The sequence below is a fragment of the Amphiura filiformis genome, chromosome 17 (genome assembly GCF_039555335.1).
Source record: "Amphiura filiformis chromosome 17, Afil_fr2py, whole genome shotgun sequence".
NCBI lineage: Eukaryota > Metazoa > Echinodermata > Ophiuroidea > Amphilepidida > Amphiuridae > Amphiura > Amphiura filiformis.
The window spans coordinates 42,357,377-42,372,508 of NC_092644.1; the positions used below are offsets into that span (position 1 = coordinate 42,357,377).

General features: G+C 37.6%; 2 protein-coding genes across 2 annotated transcripts; both read left to right on the forward strand.

The window, feature by feature from the left end:
• The first annotated feature begins 1,029 nt into the window (after positions 1-1,029).
• LOC140138257 (uncharacterized) lies at positions 1,030-11,653 on the forward strand. Its single transcript, XM_072160171.1, has 7 exons — positions 1,030-1,462; positions 3,915-4,029; positions 5,222-5,275; positions 6,924-7,028; positions 9,657-9,965; positions 10,826-10,975; positions 11,628-11,653. Exons 1-7 carry the CDS (start codon positions 1,094-1,096, stop codon positions 11,651-11,653), a joined length of 1,128 nt encoding a protein of 375 aa, XP_072016272.1. The 5' UTR covers positions 1,030-1,093.
• A 450-nt stretch (positions 11,654-12,103) lies between these two features.
• Positions 12,104-12,938, forward strand: LOC140138444 (uncharacterized). The gene is made up of 2 exons (XM_072160335.1): positions 12,104-12,201; positions 12,510-12,938. The coding sequence occupies exons 1-2, from the start codon at positions 12,138-12,140 to the stop codon at positions 12,911-12,913; spliced, it is 468 nt and encodes a 155-aa protein (XP_072016436.1). The 5' UTR covers positions 12,104-12,137; the 3' UTR covers positions 12,914-12,938.
• The last annotated feature ends 2,194 nt before the right edge of the window (positions 12,939-15,132 follow it).

Genomic DNA, 15,132 nt, shown 5'->3' on the forward strand with positions numbered 1-15,132 from the left:
TATATCTTTAGCTTATATGCACAAGATTCTGAATTGTGTCAAGTCTTTGAATATTGGGATTGAAATAGTGAGAAAACATGCCAAATTGCCCTTCGACAAAAGTAAAGACTTATATCTGAGACTATTATTCAGGTATAATAGTCTCAGCTTATATTGTCAGTTATTCTGTCGGTCCGTGTCACGTCACTTCCGGTTGATGATGTTCGAGTGAAAACAAGTCCCTGATTCGATTTTTGTTGATGATTTCTGTCATTGGTGTAGTGTAAATTTCGATCGCAAATAGTCAGTGGAATCAAACAACCGTTTCTAAGTCTTCAGAATGAAAGAAACTTACTTGATTTACCGTTTATATACTGACAAACTTAAAATTAAATTCCATGGTCGAGTGTCGTTTTTTCCGAAATTGAACATCACTCCAGCAACATCGCTATGTAGCCTCCTTCACAGCCGGTTTCTGTTGTTCACATCAAACCGTGAGCCACATGCAGTTTGGGCCCGAGACTAGAGATAGCCCGGATGTCCGACCGACAGAATAGTTCCAACCGGCAAGGATTGGGATTGATCATTTGGCAAAACAAATTATTACAGTGATGTAAACTGGAACCGGTAGTAAGTATTAACCAAACATCAGATTTTATATATCATATTATTCATCACTCAGAAATCAATACTTTTGATAAAACGAATTTGGAAATTGAAAAAAACAAAAACAAATAAATTCAGTGTTGAGCGGCCTTAAATAAAATACTGTTATTGCCAGCCTGTAACCCATCCCATTTCCGGCCGTCTTTTGTTGACTTGTTGTTACTTTACTGCAAGATTTTGCTATTTTATTCTTTTGAATAGACAGGAGAGAAGATGTTGGACTTACGATAATATGTATTAATGAATTCTAAATGTTCAAGGTGGCTAAAAATCAAATGTCCGCTGATAATGTCAACAATGATTCATGGATAAGCTTATTTTTTATTGTCTGTGTGATGGATTTTGTCATGTTGGCTTTCCATTTCATGATTTTTAGCTTTACTTAGCTCATGTACCTCAAGATCAAGTAATTCATTTAGCTAGCTGAACTATAATCTTTCAGACAAAGATGGTGAAATATTGCTGCCATGGATTTTGTCGCAGCAACAATCGCAACGTGGAAAGTCGTGAGGACATGCAGGGCGTAGCATTCATCTCATTTCCAAAACCAAAAAACAATATGGACAAGTGTGCGCGCTGGATTCTTGCCTGTGGTCGTGAAGATATCACATTAGATAGAGTAAAAAGTAACACCTATGTTTGCTCCAAGCATTTTGTTGGCAGAAATGGACCAACGGATATATTTCCAGATCCCCTGCCGGTGTGTGAGGAGGATTTTGCTGCAGAAATGGCTTCCAAAAGAAAGAGTAGGAAACATGTGTGCAGGCCACTGGAATTAGCAAATAAATTGTTTGGCCAATATGGAGAACAGATTTTGGTAAGCATATTAATTCAGGTTTTCAAAAAGTTTCAAATCATAATCATTTCAGTACCGGTCAGGGTTTGATTTACATGTACTGTCTTTGAACAATGTGTGTTGCAATTTTTAGCCAAAACATTATTTAGGTGAAAGATTGTTCAAAGATTATTCAGGTGCTGTTCTTATGATATTAGTATTATTGGGTCATTCTTCGGTAAGGTGCACATTTGAAGGTTTGGAAAATAGACATTTCAAAATGATTTTTCTGTCAGTTGTTTTACAGATTAAGAAAGAGACATGTCTCCAGTGTAGTAAAAAAGTGTTTGGCTCAATCTTTATTAGCAGCTTGACGTAATTGTTTGGCTTTTTCTGCAGCTAATGTCATCTCCATCACCGTCGTCATTTCTGTCACAATTGCAACGAAGTTCAACTGATACCAAAAATGTGTCGCACATTGAACATTTGTTTTTTACCTACAGAGGAAGGGAGTATAACCAAGAGTATGCAACATATCATTACATTTCCATTTGACCAGTTTTAATGTCAAAGCAGGGCATTATCTGTAGAGTGACGGAGATGATGTCAAGGAATGGAAATTCTGCTGTATCATCTCCGTCACGTGATGGAAATGATTCTCTCATAGTGAAAATCACCTCCAAACGTCATATCCGTCACAAAATTGTGACGGATATGACGTGATGGTATATTACGAAATTAACAAACTTACGACCTAGTGGTACAACTATAACATACACATGGTCAATAAAGGAGGTGAATAGAAATAAAGGTACAACTGTTGTAATTTTTAAAAAAAAGTAAAATAAATAATGCGAACATTTTAGGTATCAGAAGCGTTCGGAGATGATGATTAATAAAGGTACCCACCCGTATGAGTGAAGAAATGGTTATAGTTTTGATGAATTTATTGCGCCAACATGAGGAAAAAATGTCTAAATGAATTTACTGCATATTGACTTGTGCTCTCCAGGTCAAATAAATGACCTTACAAAATTAGTATTTTTCTCCAGGCGCTTCAAAATTTTCGTGACGGTAGATGACACAGACATAGGGACAGGAAATTTTAGACATATAGGGTGAAATTATTTTTACTCCTGGCTATGAAAGATGTGTTACAATAACTTTTTCTACTATATACAATAAATAACTTGTCATTCCTGGTGTTTTTTACGATGCTGAAGTTATCCACTAAAAGATATCAGCATCAAAAATTTTGATGACCCCAATCGGGACATGGGGTTTTGGGGGTTGTGACACCCTGTATAAGCAATTTTCTCGAAAATAAGAACTTCTTTTAATATTTTGATGTTTTGAGATATAAAAGGAACCTCAATACTTAACAACTGCAAAAAATAAAATTCAAAATCATGTTTCGTATTTTAGTTATGACTCCTGAAAGTGGCGGGACTGCAAACGTGCACATTACCGAAGAATGACCCTATTATGTTTACTTTGTAATGTAAAAATTACAATTTGACTTACGGTACAATTGACAGCTTCATGTCCCCAGCAAACAGCCCAGGCAAACAGATGCTGAGTGAAGACAAAACAAACAAAGAAGCCACAATGTAACATACTCTTTGATCTTGATGATCTTGACTATAAGGCATTATTTTGCTTACCTGAGAGCTTTCAGAATGTATAAATATTCCTTGTTCACTTGGTTGATGGACTGATGAATACAGATGCTAAAAATTGTTACTGGTCAGAAATTGCATGGCACTGATGCAATAAGGAGTTGTAAGCTCTAGAAGGTTTATGACGGCCTACATGGTTCGAATCCATGGGTTCCTACAGTCACCCATGGAAAACAGGGTACTGAAAAACACTACACAATGTCCACATCAGCCATGGTTGGTTTTGTTTACAATTGCATTATTTCCCTCAGAACAGGCAATACAGATTCCAGACAGATAAAACTTACCTAATATTAGTTTTAGTTGCCCTTAATAACTCCAAATTGACAAGACATTAAATTCTATTTGCTCATTTTCATACCAAAATCAAGGAAAACATGGTTTTGTTATTACAAAATAACAGGAAAATCATACAGTTCATTTCTGGTCAATTGACAGCAGGCGAATTAAGATAATCAATATTGGTACTTGAATGGCATGACTCAGTGACTTCTGCTCATTGTAAGACTGACAGTAGCTGACAGTGACAGTGTTGTAAACTTGATTGCATAATATTAAGATTGCCAACTTATATCCTTTGTATTTGAGTTGTCAAATTTATGGATTAGTTACTGTCAAATGAAGTAAACAGTATATTTAATGTCAACAAAACATGCTGCTGCAGAATTCTATGCCTGTGTGTGGTGGTACTGGTTCTGCAGTGTTCAGCGATCTGGGTGTTTTTTTTTACATTGGTATTGGTTGGTGTGGGTCGGCTTTTGGTAGACCATATTACATGTACCTTAATTTTGATCTTTGCTTCTCTTTGAATTTAGATGGGAAAGATATCCTGTTCATCATTGGGCTTGTTACAACTAGGTGATGAAGAAGAACACCAAGGTACCAGTACATGTACATATAGTGAGCCACTGGTCAATTATGATCAACAAGGTAAGACTAATGGAAATACATTTTGTACATGTGTTGTTTGATTATCACCTTGGCCATTAAATGTAACCATCCACCATGAATGGACTGTATATGTCAACAGAGCTTGTTTTCAGATACATTGTATGGTCTATAAAAACAATAGAAAACAAAGGATTTCTCAACTCTTTTACTGATTTGTTACTACGGTACCTTGAAAACTAGTGCCGTACTATAATTAAAGACCGAGATAAAAAGAATTAATCGCGTCTGATGTCACTGTCAATTACGATCCTTGATTGGTTTACACAAGTTAATAGCGCGATAGACCGATCTATCTGGTGCTGATCAGAGAAAAGGAATAGCAGCAAATGGCGAAAAATCACATACTGTTACAAGGCAAAAAGCAGTTTTTCTATAAATTTCTAGGCATTGTTGACATGGTGCCTTCGTGAAAGAAAGTTTCCTACTGTAAAGACGGTAAAAGACCTAACTTTTGAGATGGTTGGCATGTTTGAAGGTGCAAAATTAACAATAAGGTGCCCGGTTATTCCGCCGTGTTCAGCAAGTCATCATCACGACACTTGTAAAGATACCGTGCTCGAATTTGATTGACAGATGATGTCAGACGCTATAAATTCTTTTTATCTCTGTCTTTAATTATATTACGCTGTCTTTCCTATTCGGCGAGGATCCTCGCCTGTTCGCAAACAGAGAGGTAGACAAAAGACTGTTCCGCTTTTCCAAACATTCAAGTATCAGAAGGATGGTCCACAATAGCGTGATTCACGTAACATGAATAGGGATTAAAAGTAGAACCATGTGCTTCTTTAGTCCAATTTGCCATCAAGATTTCATATGGAAACAGTTCAGACCCAGAACACGATCATGTCAGAAATTAATATTTTGTTCTGGGACTGATTATTCGGACTACTTGAAAGCAAGCAACAGAGACAGGTAGCAAATTTATATACACTGTACCAGATGCACAGTGGCTTTGAAATTTACATGTACCTTTGGTAATAAACATTTTTTCAAATGTCTGAATTTATCAACTATTTGTGTTTTGTTTGCATTGTTTAAATTTTTCAGTCAAAATCAAACCTACATGTATTTTCATTGGCCCAAAAAATTGAGTATTTATAAATAATTTTAAAGATTAAAAATAGTACCTTACAGGTTTAATATGTACTATTTATTCCTTTATAATCCTTAGATCCAGATGATGAAAATCCACATGTTACCATCAAGACAGAACCAATTGATGAAGGCAAGTTTATTTACAATATTGTGGTGTCATTTGACTCCAATGCAGGTCTTAAATACTTATTGATTATGAGGGCTAGCATATTTTGAACATACTGCACAAAGTGTTCATCAAAATAGTATTTTGGCATAGGCCATTTAAAAAAATTTAGTTGAGGAGGGATAATTGTCCTTCTAAGGCAAAATACATGGGGTATTTTCATGTATTTTCAGCCAGGGTGTTAGCTAGCCACCCATCCACCTGTCATTTTGGACAGGCAGTTTGCTCCTGGGATAGGCAAAATTAATGGGTGTGACATGTGCCAAATTCTAAAAAAAATGCTGGAATACATGTACGTTCTACAAATCAAAACAAGACCAAATCAGGGGTACAGCACAAGCTATTGGAACTGATTGAACCCTCAGAAAAGGTAGAGGTCTATTTTGTGTTTTCTGGGTCATATTTTAGATAGGCAGTTTTGGTGAAAATGACAGGCACTTGTCAAATCCTAGCTACATGTAAGACCCTGTTTTAAGCCCTGCCTAGATATATTTTCCTTTTTTCAATTAAATATGGGATGAAAATAGGTAACTCTACCAGGTACATCACAAAGACATACATGTAATACTAAGGAGACAAAAACAGCAATTCATATAAACCTGTTCAGTTTAATGTGCATGAAGTAGTAATATTTTTCAGTGGTTAAACAAAATGAATGCCTATCTACAGTTGACTGTATTTGTAGTTGCAGCTATCAGAGCTAGTCGACTCTTGACTACAAGAGGTCACAACTGCATGACTTGAATATTTTTATTTTAAATCACAATTTTGCAGCTGGTAAATCACAATTGTGGTTTTGCCATAGATCCAATGTACTTCACAGGGATTTGTTTTTAGCTTAGTAGCATTTGGCTAGTTAAATTCAAAATCGATAGAGGACATCCTATTTTGACTTAGTTACATTTTGGTCCTCAGCTAGTTACACTTTGGTTCCTAGCCTAAACCAGGGTTTTAGCTAAGATTGACAAGTGCCCGTCATTTTCACCAAAACTGCCTGTCCAAAATTTGATCCTGAAAACATAAACCAGACCTCTGCCCCTTCTGGGAGTTCAGTCAGTTTAGGGCTCATATTGAAATTCCCTTATACAGGAAGGCGTGTGCCATCCTGCAGCTTTCCTGTGCTAGCCTTCTTTTGTTAAAATCCTGGGCAGGGTGTATCACTGATGCATATAATCCATCCGTTTTATGACCGAGCTTTCCTGAGGCGCGCGCTTAGCGAGGGAATCCTGCCTTCTTTCTGTGTGAAAACGTGGTAGGGTATTTCAATATGAACCCTTAAATATAGCTATTGCTGTAGCCTTTATTTATTAGCCTAATCTTGTTTTGAGTTCACAGAACTTATTCAAGCATAATTTTTTGTTTTTAGAATTTAGCCTATGTCTCAAGAGCAAACTACCTGTCCAAAAGGACTTGTTGATGGATGGCTGGCTAACATTTTAATTGAAATACACTGTAGGAAACCTCTCTTGATTTTGAATTTAATTAACCAAATACTTAGTAGCCAAATAGTTATATCCCCTACTTCACAACAGTATTCTTGATGTATACAATATACATGTAAGAGCAAGAAGATGAGTACACATGTAAATGAAATGTTTTGTTTGAATTTCAGAATTACCAAGCAACCATCAGAGCATCTCGGCAGCTGAAATGGATGCTACAGGTTTCTATGATATGCAACCATCCACTGTTGATAGCAGTCTATTGCAAAATGAAGGTACTGAGGACATACATTTTGTTTCCTTTCATGTCACATAAATTCTAAGGGACCGTTCACAAACACTTGTAAGGGGGGGCCTGATGCAAAAAGGGGGGCCCTGAAAATTTTTCATCCTCCTAAGGGGGGCCCTGAAAAAAATTACCAGAAATTTTCCTGGGAAAATTGAGTTTATATGCTTTTCTATGGGGTTGACCAATAATTTTCATGTCAAAAAGGGGGGGCCCCAGTGTTCGAAATATGCCTCAAAAAGTTACAGGCCAGCCGGTCCTGTAACTCTGAAAAGTTACAGGCCAGGGTGAAAAGTTACCGGCCAAAACTTTTTAGAGCTTTGAAATGGGAAATTATAAGCTCCCCCACCCCCAATTTAGAAAAGTATACAATAAGTCCCAAAATTTTCAGTATTTGCGAGAGTAGCGAGCAAAAAAAAAATCATTTTTTTAACGCTTTTTTGGACAAAAAGGTCCAAATTTTGTCCACTTTTCACAAAATTGCCCCCTCCCTTGGAAAAAAAGTCCACTTTTTCAAATCAGCACCCCAATGATATCCTGCGTACGGGCCTGACTGGGACGCATAGGCTATCAACATATTCTCCGTCAAGTTACAACCGTGAAGTCCAATAATGACGTCTTAAACCAAGGAATTGTTTGTCATGCATATTTAAAATGAACTGTATAATTATAATAATAAATATGAATAGGTACCTTAGGGCCGTGTATGTTACTATGGGTAGTTTTACCCTAGTACCGTACCCGGGAAGTTTGGGAGTCGTGGCAACTGCAACAAACATGGGTCCCGCTTTGAGAAAATATCCCTAAACATGCAGGGTCCTGATTTAATCAGCCGTTTTTTAGGTAAAAAAATCAAAGATGGGTCCAGTTAAAGCTATATTATAACATTTGATGAGGAGAACGCCCTCAAAAAAATTTTTAAATTCTGGTTTTTACACGATTGTAATGTACTTTAGTCAATAAAGATACTCTGCAAAAATCAAGACTTTAGGTGCTGTAGTTTTGTCAAAATCCAAGATTTTGAATAAAACGCCGGTTCCATCGTTATTAGTCGAACACGTAATCCTATGCACAGTACGTACACGGCGTGCGGGATACACATACACACACACCCGAGGATTGTACCGTGATTACAACCAAGGAGTAACATGCATGGGCGCTAGTAGTAAATTCCAATTTTCTATGCTTTACCTCACTTGTTCGGCTCAAAATTAAAAGGGGACATATCTGACAGTAAAAGCTAACATTTTATGGAAAATAAATACTAATCTATTTTTACAGAAATGTTATAATATGGCTTTAAAGAAGGCCAAAATGGTCGAATCAGTAATTTTAGGTTTAAAATCCCTAAATACGGGTAGGAGTTTCAGAGTTCCAGCGGCACACCCTGTCATGCCAAGATGTAATTCAAGTAGGCCCCCTCCACCGTAAACGCCTTACATAATTAAACTATGATCCATATTTCTGATGGTTGCCTACTAATATAATGCACAGAATAAAAGTAAAACTTAGGCTGGTAGACCATTGAAATGTTTCTGGCAAGATCGGGACTGACTGATTTTTTTTCGGATTGAAACTATTAAATTTATTTTATATCAGTTAGCTTTTCGTTACATGATTTAATAAATAATGACAGATATACGATGCATTATTCATGAATCATGTTTAAAAATTAAAACTTTGAGCTTTTAAAAAGTTACCGTCTATTCTGGCCGGCAACTAGACTGCTAGTCAGGAAAGTTACCGCCAGGCCAAAAGTTACAGGCCAATGGCGGCTGACCGCCCTATTTCAACGCTGGGGGCCCTGAAATTTTTGAGGTCTGTAAAGGGGGGGGGGGGGGCCCGAAAATTTTTTGCGATGAAATTTTTTTTTGCATCAGGCCCCCTACAAGTGTTTGTGAACGGTCCCTAATCTATCATAGAAATTTCAATTGAATGAACACACCCTGACATAATAATGATGATTTTTCGTGTACACTGCGCAATGTACGACAACGTGGAAGTGGGGGGAAGTGAATCCAACAATGCCAACTCACTCGTGATTGGTTAGTATTTTATTGTATCCAACGTTGTGCATTCACTTTGTAGGTTTGAAATATGTGATGATCGTGGTTGGATTGCGTACAGCTGTTGAAAGCTGTGTTCATTCAAATGAAATTTCCTCGTAGTTTCACATTTCTAACCCTAATCTGAATATACAATGTACATGTATGTATCTCAACCCTAAAACCTAACCCTAAAATCTAATATAAATCTCTCATGGTGGTGACAATCATCGTAAAGTCTTGCCCAAACAAAATTAGGAATGCAGTGGCGTAGCGTCATAGGTGCACGGGGGCACATGCCCCCCCCAATTGATCTGAAATTTTAAAAAATCCCATAGGAAAATGGCCGAAAAACGGCTTGTGCCCCCCAATCAGACCCGGTGCCCCCTCAATCATGGTCGGTGCCCCCCAACATGATGACCCACGCTACACCACTGTAGGAATGTGAAATGATAATTAAATATTTAAACCTGAGAGATCAAGTGCTAACCAGCCTGTTATGATGGAAAGGAAGGTGTAAAATGAAGTTCAGATCAAAACAGTTTCTTGTTATTTATTGTTCACATTTGAAGAAGGTAGTGAGCTGCCAAGTCTACAAGATGATTCCACTAACAGCAGACCCCAAAGCGCTGTATCATCAGCTGTCAGCAATACTACTAACTCAGATGATCTACAGCTAAACATCAGCATACCTGTTGGTCAGAAACTGTCACAATCCCCATCAGCAGTACGATCAAGGCGATGCCGACAGAAGAAGCTGGAAAATCCAGAGATGTATGAGAAGATGAAAAAGGCTGATCGGGAGCGGAAAAGGAAAAGCTGTAAAAATCTGACAGAAGAGCAAATGTTACAAAGCCGAGCAGACACTACAGCAAAAGAAGGTAATAGTATAACGAGGGCTCATATTGAAATACCCTACCACGTTTTCACACAGAAAGAAGGCAGGATTCCCCTCGCTAAGTGCGCGCCTCAGGAAAGCTCGGTCATAAAACGGATGGATTATATGCATCAGTGATACACCCTGCCCAGGATTTTAACAAAAGAAGGCTAGCACAGGAAAGCTGCAGGATGGCGCACACCTTCCTGTGTAAGGGAATTTCAATATGAGCCCTAAGGAAGGAGTGAATAATCTTTTCACCATAATGGGCCAAAATATTCATTTAACAAATTGTACAGGCTGCGTTGAAAATAATATAAGGTGGGCTCTCTGGCCAAAAGCCTATGGAAATTGATGAGGAGCCTGTAGATTGTAAGACCCAAGGCCCCAACTGAACCTCATGCTAAATTCTTTAAACTTGAGTTTTGGACCTGTGAAGTTTTGTTTTTAATAATGTCATTGCATGTTGAATATTCTATCAAATATAAATCACTTAATTAATAAACATATTACAGTTTATAGTAAGGAAAAGTATAAGAAATTTAATTTAATATCAGTGTATCCATTTTAGTGTGTAAAGTGGTTTTGAAATATTATAGCAATCACCTGAAATTTGAACCCCAACATGACAGCAGTGTATCTGTTTCAATCATCAAACTTGTATTACAGAAAAAGCTGATCCAAACATCAAATAATCTGAATTCATCAACTCTAAAAATCACCCAAATCTTATTTTTTGCTTGCTTTGCTTTCATTTTTCGATCAAAATAAAAAATGAACGTTTATAAATTATTTTAATGATAAAAGTAATACCATACAGATTTGACATGTACTGTTTATTCCTTTTATGATCCTCAAATCCAGATGATGAAAATCTACACATAACCATCAAGACAGAACCAATTGATGAAGATGAAGGCAAGTTTATTTACAATATTGCGGTGTCACTTGACTCCAATGCCGGTCTTAAAATACTTATTATTATGAGGGCTGTTTTTGAACATATTGAAAAAAGTATTCATCATAATAGGTTTTTTTGCATAGATCATTTTGTGAAATTTGGGGTGGGGAGGGGTAATTCCCCTTAGCCTTTGATGTATTTTCAATTCTGTCTAAATGATTTTCCCCTTTTTCACCTAAATGTGGGGTGAAAATAGTTAACTATAACAGGTTACATATCACAAAGTCGTAATACCAAGACAAAAACAGCAATTCAGACAAACGTGTTCAATATTATTTGCATTAAAGGCCTATTCAGTAATTTGCACATTTGGAAAATCCTAAAAATTCAGTTTTTTGCACCTTTGTTAGTAGCATAGATGTGCTAACATAGCCTGCAAGTAGTTAAGCAGAAAGCCATATACTAAAGACAAAATAGGACATTTTACATGAAAGTGTAATTTCTCGACAATAAGTAGAGGAAAAGTAGAGGAATTACATGTATTTGAATGTACATGTACTTCAACTTTGTAATAACTTTGTTTTCCTTGTATGTTGCCAAATTTTTCATTTCAAAAATACTTAATGATTTATCCTTCAGTTTTATGTATTTAATTTATGTACAATTTTAATTTTTACACTTTCGCTGGGATCACTGAACAAGCCTTTAACAGATGGATGCCCATCTATATGTACAGTTGACTGTATTTGTAATTGCAACTATCAGAGGTAGTTGATGTTTATGACTCTTGACTACATGTAATACTGTGTGATGGTCAACTGCATGGCTTGAATTTCACACAAAAAAATCACAATTTTACAGACAAAAACCACAATTTTGTCGTAGATGCAGTATATTTCACAGGGATATATGTTATTTGGCTAGTAAATTTTTGGCTAGTCATTTGGCTAGTTATTTTTGATAGTTAAATTCAAAATCAATATTTTTAGTATAGTTAAATGTTGGTTGCTCAGGCTAGTTACATTTTGGTCCTCAGGCTAGTCAAATTTTGGTCCCTCAGACTAGTAAGATCTTGGTACCTAGACTGAACAACCAATATTTAACTATCCAAAATAGGAATTTGAATTTAACTATCCAAATGCTAACTAGCCAAATAGTTATCCCCTACTTCACAACAGTATTCTTGAAGCATGCATAGAGCAGGAATATGACATGTTTTGTTTTGTTTGAATTTCAGAAGTACCAAGCAATCATCAGAGCATCTCAGCAGCTGAAATGGATGCTACAGGTTTCTATGATATGCAACCATCCACTGTTGATAGCAGTCTTATGAATATAGGTAGGAATGTACTGGTATCAATGCAAAATGAAGGTACTGAGGATGTGCATTTTGTTCCCTTTCATGACACATAAATTCAACCCTAGTCTAACCCTAATCTAAATATGTATCTCAACCCTAAAAGCTAATCCTAGCCCTAAAATCTACTCTAAATCTCTCATGGTGGTGACAATCATCGTAAAGTCTTGCAGAAACAAAATTAGATATGGAAATGATAACTATACTTAAACCTGAGAGATCAAGCACTAACTTGAAGGTATAAAATGAAGGTTAGACAGTTTCTTGTTATTTATTGTTCACATTTTAAGGAGGTAGTGAGCTGCCAAGTCTACAAGATGATTCCACTAAAAGCACACCCCAAAGCGCTGTATCATCAGCTGTCAGCAATACTGCTAACTCAGATAATCTACAGCTAAACATCAGCATACCTTTTGGTCGGAAACTGTCACAATCCCCATCAGCAGTACGATCAAGGCGATGCCGACAGAAGAAGCTGGAGAATTCTGAGACGTATGAGAAACTGAAAAAGGCTGATCGGGAGCGGAAAAAGAGATGCCGACAGAAGAATATGGAGAATTCAGAGATATATGAGAAGGTAAAAAAAGCTGATCGGGAGCGGAAAAAGAAATGCCGTAAAAATCTGACAGAAGAGCAAATGTTACAAAGCCAAGCAGACACTACAGCAAAAGAAGGTAATAGTATAATAGCGTAGGAGTGAGCAATCTTTTCACCATAATGGGCCAAAATAATCATCAACAAATTGAAAGGGGTGTGTTAGAAATAATATAAGATGGGCTCTCAGGCCTAAAGGCTGTGGAAATTGATAAGAGCCCGTAGATTTTCAGACCCAAGGTCTAACTGAACCGTGAACAATGTTGCTTAATTTACAGCACTGCCTGTAAACAGTGCTGTAAATAACCACAAGATATGCTAAAATACTTTAAACTTGAGTTTTTAAAAACGAATAATGTCAGTTGCATGTTGCAGTCAGCGGCACTAGCTTTGAAGTTCAGCATGTTCTATGTTAGCTTAGCGATATTTGGTGCGTGTACATACTTTAATGATGTGCACGATCAAAGTGGCGCATATGTATACACAAGAAACAATGCTAAGCCAACGCTACCCACCAGGGTCTTAGCTAGCCACCCGTCTGGCCATCATTTTAGACGGCCAGTTTGCTTCTGGGACGGGCAAAATTAATGCCTTTGACAGATGCTATATTATAAATTGTATGTTTTGAAAAGCTAATTGCCCTTTTTAGTAGACCCAATTTGTAGAACAATGCTATATCAGCACATATTTGAAATCTTTGAACCCCCCCCCCCAATGGGCTATAGATGTCTGGTAAATGTTTTAAAGGTCAAATTAGGACAGGCAATTTTATTCAAATGACGGGCAACCCACAATTTCTAGCTAAGACCCTGCTACCCACGATGAACTTCAAAGCTAGTGCTGCTGACTGGAGGTAGATATTTGGACTATATCAAATAAAAATCACTCAAATAATAAACATATTACAGTTTATGAAAAGTATAAGGAATCTAATTTAATTCTTTTTAGTGTATAAAGTGGTTTTGAAACTCCTATAGCAATCACCTAAAATTTGGACCCAACATAACAGCAGTGTTTCTAGAATGTATCGGTTTCAATTGACCTTTTTGGTAAATCCCATAAGCCTTTGTGTGTACACCTGAGATGTCGTCAATTCATGTCAGTATGTGTTAGGCCGATGCACACATCATTTAGCGCCAGTTGATTCATAGTTGTGTGCCCTTAAGGTGCACTGAGCCTGGAGGGGCTCTCCCTCTCTGTCTCTGCACTCGTGAAAGCTACATGTGCCTGGTTGTGATTATCTCATTAGATTAATCCCTAATCCTTTTATTGGCGTGGTGACAGCTTGGATTCGAAACCAGTCATCTCTGAAGTCTCTCAGCTGACCTTCCTGACGAAATTGGTGGTCATCTTGAACCCTAATTGTGTGATCTTTCACAAGACTGTGAGCGACCAGTAAGCTTAAAACAGTAAGCTTAAGCCTGCAAGGCTGCATATTAGCTTTTATTCTGGTTCACATACACGAGTGTAAAACAATCAGCAATGGCCACAACACATCGCATGCCAAGCAATGGCCTCTAACAAAGAACGAAACAATAAACTCATTTGAAAGCTGGAAACATAACCTCCAGTATACACTGTCATTAGACCCAAGCTTTTCTCCCTACTTGGTTGAAGGAGCGGTATGGGGCAAAAGTCAAAAACTTCCCTCTTCGAGGTCTCACTAACGATGGTGAGGACATACAGGAAGCCCAAAGGAAAACAGCAGTCCAGAAAAATGCTGCATTGAGCTTATGCTTGGACAAATAGCCAACTATTGTCCAATTATCTCAAGAAATACAATACTCAAAAACTGCACCAGCCTGAATAAGATATGGCAAGCCATCCGTCTCCATTTTGGCTTCCAAACAACAGGTGGCCACTTCCTAGAGTTCAACAATATTACCCTTGGCCCTGATGAACGGCCAGAGGACTTGTACCAGCGCCTAGTAGCATTCACCGAAGACAACCTCATGCGTGAAGGAGGCGGCATCAGTCACCATGACCAAGTCATCGATGAATATGAGGAGATTACGCCTACACTCGAAAACTTTGTAGTGTTAACGTGGTTGCGTCTTATAAACCCTGAGCTGCCCCGATTAGTAAAGCAGCGATGCGGTACAGAGCTAAGATCCCGCACCTTGGCTTCTATCAAAGCCGAAATTTCTCAAGCTCTGGATTCGCTCCTGGATGAGCTGAGCTCAAACGATGCTGCTCGCAGCATGCGCACTAGTAGTCAGCGTAGACCGATGCCTAAATTGAAAGCTAAGAAATCATTTGGTAAATCCTGCCCTCTGTGTGAGCAAGCTGGTCGGCATGACCATCCGCATTTCTTACGCG

Excerpts from the sequence above, each read along its gene's own strand:
- LOC140138257 (XM_072160171.1), top strand. The coding sequence starts at position 1,094 with ATGGTGAAATATTGCTGCCATGGATTTTGTCGCAGCAACAATCGCAAC. Across the intron at positions 5,276-6,923 it reads GACAGAACCAATTGATGAAG|AATTACCAAGCAACCATCAG; the intron begins GCAAGTTTATTT and ends TTTGAATTTCAG. Across the intron at positions 7,029-9,656 it reads CAGTCTATTGCAAAATGAAG|AAGGTAGTGAGCTGCCAAGT; the intron begins GTACTGAGGACA and ends TCACATTTGAAG.
- LOC140138444 (XM_072160335.1), top strand. The coding sequence starts at position 12,138 with ATGGATGCTACAGGTTTCTATGATATGCAACCATCCACTGTTGATAGC. Across the intron at positions 12,202-12,509 it reads TAGCAGTCTTATGAATATAG|GAGGTAGTGAGCTGCCAAGT; the intron begins GTAGGAATGTAC and ends TCACATTTTAAG.